Source organism: Eurosta solidaginis, chromosome 4 (assembly GCF_040869045.1).
Source record: "Eurosta solidaginis isolate ZX-2024a chromosome 4, ASM4086904v1, whole genome shotgun sequence".
NCBI lineage: Eukaryota > Metazoa > Arthropoda > Insecta > Diptera > Tephritidae > Eurosta > Eurosta solidaginis.
In genome coordinates this window covers 165,235,740-165,243,297 of record NC_090322.1, presented here as the reverse complement: position 1 = coordinate 165,243,297, position 7,558 = coordinate 165,235,740, and the positions used below count along the sequence as shown (strand labels likewise).

General features: G+C 39.1%; 1 protein-coding gene across 5 annotated transcripts; it reads left to right on the top strand.

Annotated features, from left to right (window-relative positions):
- Window positions 1-932: 932 nt before the first annotated feature.
- Parg (Poly(ADP-ribose) glycohydrolase) lies at window positions 933-5,182 on the top strand. Of its 5 annotated transcripts, none has more exons than XM_067783672.1 (5): window positions 933-1,049; window positions 1,141-1,592; window positions 1,652-2,315; window positions 2,382-3,291; window positions 4,425-5,182. In XM_067783672.1, the coding sequence occupies exons 2-5, from the start codon at window positions 1,523-1,525 to the stop codon at window positions 4,989-4,991; spliced, it is 2,211 nt and encodes a 736-aa protein (XP_067639773.1). In that variant the 5' UTR covers window positions 933-1,049; window positions 1,141-1,522; the 3' UTR covers window positions 4,992-5,182. The 5 variants fall into 5 exon arrangements, with proteins under 5 accessions (XP_067639773.1, XP_067639777.1, XP_067639774.1 ...); XM_067783676.1 differs by lacking the exon at window positions 933-1,049 and having other exon boundaries at window positions 1,063-1,371; window positions 1,495-1,592; XM_067783673.1 differs by lacking the exon at window positions 933-1,049 and having other exon boundaries at window positions 1,063-1,371; window positions 1,441-1,592.
- The last annotated feature ends 2,376 nt before the right edge of the window (window positions 5,183-7,558 follow it).

Here is a 7,558-nt window from a genome sequence, read left to right as displayed (position 1 = left end):
AAAACTTATAAACAAATCATTTTCCTCAGTTAATTTTTGGTAATATATTTTGACAGAAATAGAATTTTCGCATTTAGACGTGATACTGGGACCCAAGCAAAGACGATAAATACAATAAGAGCCGTCACTCGTTATTTGTTTGGCATTTACTCGATGTATACTGAGACGTAGTCGCTACTTTTTTTTTGGGCGAGATGTTTATAAATGTCTTCTATACATTTTCGTGGGGTATTTGTGTTTATTTCTCGAATGTATTTAATTAATTTATTTCATTCTCTTTCCAAAAATCACAGTTGCACAAGGGGCCTACACGGCATGGATAAATGCGAGACAATTAAAAATGTCCCTCTCAGAAAACATTCGGCATCAATTTTTTCAATTTCCAGCGAGATACTCGCCACAAAATAACGAGTGACGGCTCTTGTTGTATTTATCCTCTTTGACCCAAGCGCATCTTTTGGCACCTCTTGCAATATTTTTTGGCGAGTTTTCGCTAATACTGAAAATAACAACCAAATTGGTTCTGGTAACTCTGACCCTCAGTACAAAAGACAACACCAATGTAAATTTTACCAAGTAGCGCAACAGTTCTCGACTCAGTTTCAAAAAAAAATTTAGATTATTTAATTCAAATTTTAAAGTGAGATAATCCTTACAAATTTATGTATACAGAATATATATGTCGTTTTTGTTGTTATTAAATCAATAGTTTTATTTATTATTAAAGCTTTTATAATTTTTTTTTAACTTTGAAAAGACTCCGAACACCATTCCTTCATTATATGACATTCGACCGCCTAGTCCACAGCCTTCCAATCTATTCGCAACATAACCTCTACTTAAGCTGCCAAACTATATAGTAAACAATGGACAACACAGTTTCTTGGTTGCACTCATTGCGGAACGATACAAGGTGACAGCATGGGACAGCTGATCATACCCTTTTTTTATTTGATTTAATACATCAAATTTCAGCGCAGTACGATTTTGACATTTGTCCATCGAATTTACAAAAACAAAATACATTGAATTCTTATTTATAATTGTAGGTATGTCACCATGCTGCCACCTTGTATCGTTCCGTCATGGTTGCACTAATATTTGACAATAGGCTGATATATTTTTACCATTTATTAAAAGGAAAAAATTGCCACTGCTCTTGGAAAGTTTTAATTTGAGTGAATAAATAAAAATTAATTGATTTTTAAACAATAACAGAGGCATCAATACTAGCATTCTATTGAAGTTAGGTTATTTGGCAATTGTGCCGGAGTGCATCTAAGTTTCGACGTATTGAAAGCCTCACGAATATCCCGAAAATATTTTTGTGTGCTGGAATTTCAATTGGTTCAATATTCCTCAATATTTTTGGTAACGTATTAGCAGTCGACCCTCAACTAGACTTTTACCGTTAATTGTTCTCGGTCGCACATTTGTTAGCAAAATTTTTCGCATATTTCATCAAACAATTTACAAGTCTGCAACTAATTGCAGACGCATTACAAAAGCTTTTGCACGCACTATGGCCGAAGGTGGAAGCGGTAGCAGCGATATTAGTGCTGGCAGTAGTGGAATTAGTGCGGGGACTGATAGTAATGTTCCACCTTTTTCTATATAGTACATACGTCATTTAATTTAATTTGTTTTATAGGTGAGCACAGTAGTCAGGAACCGGATTGGCGGGGCTGTTCAATGAATGAAATTTATCGCGGTTTGAGTGAATTCGAATTGGAACATGTACCGCCGGTTCGTCCCAGCGACACACATACAGTGCTCTATCACTGCCCTATACGTGAATCAGATCATGCGCCCCCACGTCCTTTACGTGCTCACCATAAATGGGATGCGACGCATGTCCGTTTACCATGCTCTAGTAAAAGTCAATACCCAGTGACTGCAGAAGATGGTAGTTCCACTATAGAATCACGTTGGGAAATGATTGAAAAATCATTATTACAGCCCATTAATAATAGCAAGGAGTTGCAAGCGGCCATAATCTCGTACAATACAAAATATGAAAATCAATGGAATTTTCGTGCTCTACATCGTTTGTTCGAAGAAGATTTAGATGAGAGTGAAGCGCGCGTATTTTTCGAAGATCTTCTACCACGTATAATACGTTTAGCATTGCGTTTGCCAGAATTAGTACAAGCACCTATACCATTACTTAAACAGGGACAATGTCACTCGGTAACACTATCACAACAGCAAATTTCTTGCTTGTTGGCTAATGCATTTCTTTGTACATTCCCTCGGAGAAATACAATGAAAAAGCGGTCAGAGTATAGCACATTTCCAGATATAAATTTTAACAGGTATGCAAACAAAAATATAAATTTATATGTCAACTGATTTTAAAATATATTTATATACTTTTTTAGACTATTTCAAAGCGGCGGTCAAGCTGTAATTGAAAAAATCAAATGCATTTGCCACTACTTTCGTCGTGTTTGTCCGACTGAGCGCGATAGCTCCAATGTGCCTACCGGTGTAGTTACATTTATACGCCGCAGCTTAGGGCCTAATGACCTTCCTAACTGGGCTGAATGTAAAGCTCCATTGGGCGCGATACCTTTACACATCACATCTACCGGCACGATTGAGGATCAAGGACTTGGTTTACTCCAAGTTGATTTTGCTAATAAATTTCTTGGTGGTGGTGTTCTCGGTGCTGGATGTGTGCAAGAAGAAATACGTTTTGTCATATGTCCAGAGCTACTTATTTCTAAATTATTTACTGAATGTTTACGACCTACCGAAGCCCTATTGATGGTCGGCGCCGAACGGTACAGCGACTACAACGGTTATGCAAATACTTTCGAATGGGCTGGAAATCATGATGATAGTATACCATTTGATAGTTCACGTCGTCGTCAGACGCATATTGTAGCTATCGATGCTTTACATTTTATGCAATCACAACATCAATATCGTGAAGATTTGATTAAACGTGAATTGAATAAAGCTTATGTTGGATTTCAACATACACTAAGTTCAGCACCACCTGGTGTAGCATCAGGTAATTGGGGCTGTGGTGCATTTGGGGGTGACTCGCGTTTGAAAGCTTTAATACAACTTATGGTGTGTACAATAACTCAACGACCTTTGGCATATTTTACTTTTGGTGATGCTAACTTACGGGACGAAGTACATCGCATGCACACATTTCTTTTGGAACATAATGTGTGTGTAAAGGATTTATGGAATTTACTAACTAGCTATCAAAGTCAAAATATGACATCAAATGAGCTGTACAATTTTATATACGGCTGCATTAGTAATACTTTGAAGGTACGAAGATAAAGTAAATGCATTTTATTTATGTTTAGACCATATACAGGTATAAAGGCAAAATCGAAATTATTTTGAGCCAAATGTGTTCAAGTCGGTAATCATCCCATTACTAGAAGACAATTCAGTAGCCAAACTAGTAACTAGCTGAGTACTGATTAGTTGAATTCGATACTTTTGGTAATCAGAAAAATGGTTCACCGTTTTTATCCAATCGCAATTTGTGTTTTAATCTGATTTAACGTTGAAAATATGTCACTAGATTATGAAGTGATGTTATGTGATAAAAACGGAGGGATGGCGGGATTTGCTGACGTGATGAGCATGGTATGATGTGATGTAATGATATCGCACACCTAGATCATAAATCTGAGGGATTCAAGGGGTTGTGTAGCGCAATATATAGCTTCTCCAACCCAATTGTCAACCTCACCTTCGAGCGGCGAATCCCGTTTCACTAACAGACGAGGCTCTGGCGACCAGCTCCTCATGGAACTTGGGGTGGGGAGGGAGAGATGGCCTGAAGGTTCAATGTGGCCATATAAATCGTTCCCGAGATGGTCGGGCCAGCACCTTAATGGTGCTGTGTTACCGGAGCGTATCGGATCTGTATCCGACAAAGGACCATCACATCGATAACACTCCCCAAAGCCTTCGGGGAGTAACCTAATCGCTACAACAACAACAACATCATAAATCTGAAATTTCGAAGTTATCAGTACCATCGCGCTTCCTAATTCAATAACTACCGAACAAACAGTTCACGATTTACTAACACCTCCACTAATCAGCTAGTCACTAAAAGGCAGTCAGTTTTTGAAGTTTTCTGAACATTACAATTCAATTAGCTGCTATATAGGTCCTCGTTATGCAATGTAAAGCGCTGCCCTGGAAGTGATAGAATATATTTTATGTCAAACATATAGTTTGAAGCATAATATACATTTGATGCGATATTTCGTTTACTTGCTGCACATACATCAGAGACTGCATGCCCTTAATAGATGCTTCTCGAGCTGTTTAGTTACTTTCTCGAACTACCAACTCCAGCTTAGTTGAAAATAAAGACTTGTAAAGCATTTGTTCACTCTAATTTCACTCAAATTGATTTACATCATTTTATTTGCTTTCAGCGCAGCCCGAAGACGAAAGCCGCCTCACCAAAGATTAAGAGTTTGCCAAATTTAATGAAACGCTGGTTGAAACCGCAAACATCAAATGCAAATGGAAATACGATTTCCTCTGCATCCTTAACGTCGCGGCCAAGCAATTTGAGTGAAGATATATTCGCCACCTCCTCGGATACGGAAGTTGAGGACGCTGATAGCAATCCCATAAAAGATTCGCCCATAACCATACATTCATCGACCTCACCGTCAGCTAGCACAACGAAAGTGGTGAATGCCCGAAGCACAGCTACAGTAGATCTCACCATAACATCACAATCAAATGATAGTGGGGAAAATGAAAGTTTTACTGGTTTCACAAGCGAGACTAGAAAAACGGAAACAAATAATAACGCAAAACCCTTGCCATCACTAGCAGAGAAGAGCACAGGCTCACAGGGTCGTCAACGCTCGCTACTAGAAATGCTAGATCAATGTTATACAGTAAAAGCAAATAATGGTCCCGATACAAAACGCATATGTCTTAGCAACAAAGAAGTCGAAAACAAAGATTCAACAACACCGAAAAAATAACAAAAAAAAGGTATAAAATTAAATTTTAAATCAAAAATATTTTATATATTTTTAAATTGTATTTTAAAGTAGTCGTAGAAACTAACCTAACCTAATCGTAGTACGAGAAGAAATATATGTGGTATCTACTAAAAAAAAAACCATTGAAAATAACACAATGAAATATAATAACATAATTAGTAGGATCAAAATGCGAGATGGATGAAATTTTTTTCAAGAACATTTTTGTCAGTTGCAAACGTACGCATTGTAATTACAGCTGCTAACGGAACTACGTAAATATAAATCAAAACAGTAAATAAGACGAGCGTTTTCATAACATATTATCCCACTACACGATGCACTTTGTTCTTAAAGGTTTGTCATACATGAGTCATTTATAATTTACTACATATATTTTTAAATAAGTACCCACTTACAAGCTCAAGTTATTTGTTTATATTCAAAAATAATTAGCTTGTTAGATAATATTTGTATGAAACAACACCAACATAATATTTGTTTATTTTGAAATGATGATTTTAGCATGAAGCGAGCGTGATAAAATATTTAAAGTGACTTGTTTACTCTTGCGGTCTAACTTCTAATTGTGGGCAGGTTGCTTCCTGTGAAAACTAAGCTTACTATTTGATTAGGTATAGCACGTAGTTGCTTTTAATAATAAACAGAAATTAAAATATTTCTTGTTTATTCCAACTTGTTAAGTTCAAGGGGGTATTTTCCATTGTATCATTGTTTTCTGGCACTCCATGTTGATATTGCATTTGCAAAAATTCTTCCCGGATGGCCATTAGAGAGCATCTCGAAGTGGCAACGCTTTGGCCATATGTGAATCGTCATCGTATTTAATACCGACAGCAAGAGGAAAGTAATCGTTTTCCTTAGAGGGAGTTAGCTACCTAACACATGTAAATTTTGATTATCCTCCTTTGCCATTCCTGAATAAGGCAAAACGTGTATGTCTAATAAATCCTGGGCAACCAGCGAACTAAAGCGATGATTTTCCTCTGCCCGACATCTTTCGCTGCCTTATTTAACCGCAAATCGTCATAACACAGTGGCTTAAGGGGGTGGTAGGTCATGCCTTCTATAAAAGACAGCTAAAATCCACATACCCGAAGGCCAGTCGGGCTAGGACCAAAAGATGGTAGCACAGGACCGGTGTGTGGCGCACTAATTTCAAAGGGTTGCCCGCGCAATCTGCAGTGTCTGACGACCCAAAGTTCCTCACGAAAGAAGAGGGCTGGATGACCTAGAAGGTTCAACTTTAGTGGTGCTGTTTTCCGTAATAGATCAATATCTGCAAAAGGACCACCATATTCGTAACTCTCATCCCGAAATCTCCTTTCGCTTTATTATTTCACCGCGAATCTATGTAAGCCAGTGGTTTAAGGGGATTGTGTGGCATGACTTTTATAAGAATCAACTAAAATCCACACAGACCTCCTTCGATACTGTTGTTGTTGTTGTAGCAATGCTCGCCCCACCTAATAGGCGCGACCGATCACAAATTGTCATCAATATCCTCTAACGGGAGTCCAAGGAAACTTGCCGTTTCAACAGGGGTGGACCATAAGGAAAGGGGTGTTAGAGGCGTTGGTTCCACATTACAATTAAAGAGATGGTTGGTGTCATGTGGGGACACATTGCAAGCAGGGCATACATTTTGTATGTCGGGGTTGATTCTGGATAGGTAAGAGTTTAACCTGTTACAGTATCCAGAACGAAGTTGAGCAAGAGTGACACGCGTTTCCCTGGGGAGTATGCGTTCCTCTTCTGCGAGTTCTGGATATTTTTCTTCAAGTACTGGATTCACCGGGCAATTCCCGACATAAAGGTCCGACGCCTGTCTATGGAGTTCACCAAGGACCTGCATGTGTTTTCCCGCTTCATACGGCTGGGTTCTCAGGTGCCGTATTTCCTCAAAATGCTTACGGAGATGACTCCTTAGGCCCCTAGGCGGTGCTGGTTCGTCAATCAGATGTCTGTTGGGATGCCCAGGTTTCTGGGTATTCAACAGAAACTGTTTGGTCAGCATCTCATTTCTCTCCCTGATGGGGAGTATTCTCGCCTCATTATGCAGATGGTGTTCTGGGGACATAAGAAGACAGCCCGTGGCGATTCTGAGAGCAGTATTTTGGCAGGCCTGTAGTTTCTTCCAGTGGGTGGTTTTTAGGCTTGGCGACCATATGGGTGACGCGTAGCACGTAATCGGCTGGCTAAATGCTTTGTATGTGGTCAAGAGCGTTTCTTTATCTTTTCCCCAGGTACTGCCAGCAAGGGATTTGAGGATTTTATTACGGCTCTGAATTCTTGGAACAATTGCGGTTGCGTGCGCACCAAAATGTAGATCCTGATCAAACGTCACACCCAAGATTTTGGGGTGTAGGACAGTCGGTAGCGTAGTACCATCGACGTGGATGTTCAATATGGTCGACATTTGGGGCGTCCATGTTGTAAATAAGGTCGCGGAAGATTTAGTCGGTGACAATGCCAGGTTTCGCGAGGCGAAAAAACTGGAGAGATCAGGGAGATAGCCGTTTATTTTATTGCATAGCTCATCGATC

Excerpts from the sequence above, each read along its gene's own strand:
- Parg (XM_067783672.1), top strand. The coding sequence starts at position 1,523 with ATGGCCGAAGGTGGAAGCGGTAGCAGCGATATTAGTGCTGGCAGTAGT. Across the intron at positions 1,593-1,651 it reads AATTAGTGCGGGGACTGATA|GTGAGCACAGTAGTCAGGAA; the intron begins GTAATGTTCCAC and ends TTTGTTTTATAG. Across the intron at positions 3,292-4,424 it reads GCATTAGTAATACTTTGAAG|CGCAGCCCGAAGACGAAAGC; the intron begins GTACGAAGATAA and ends ATTTGCTTTCAG.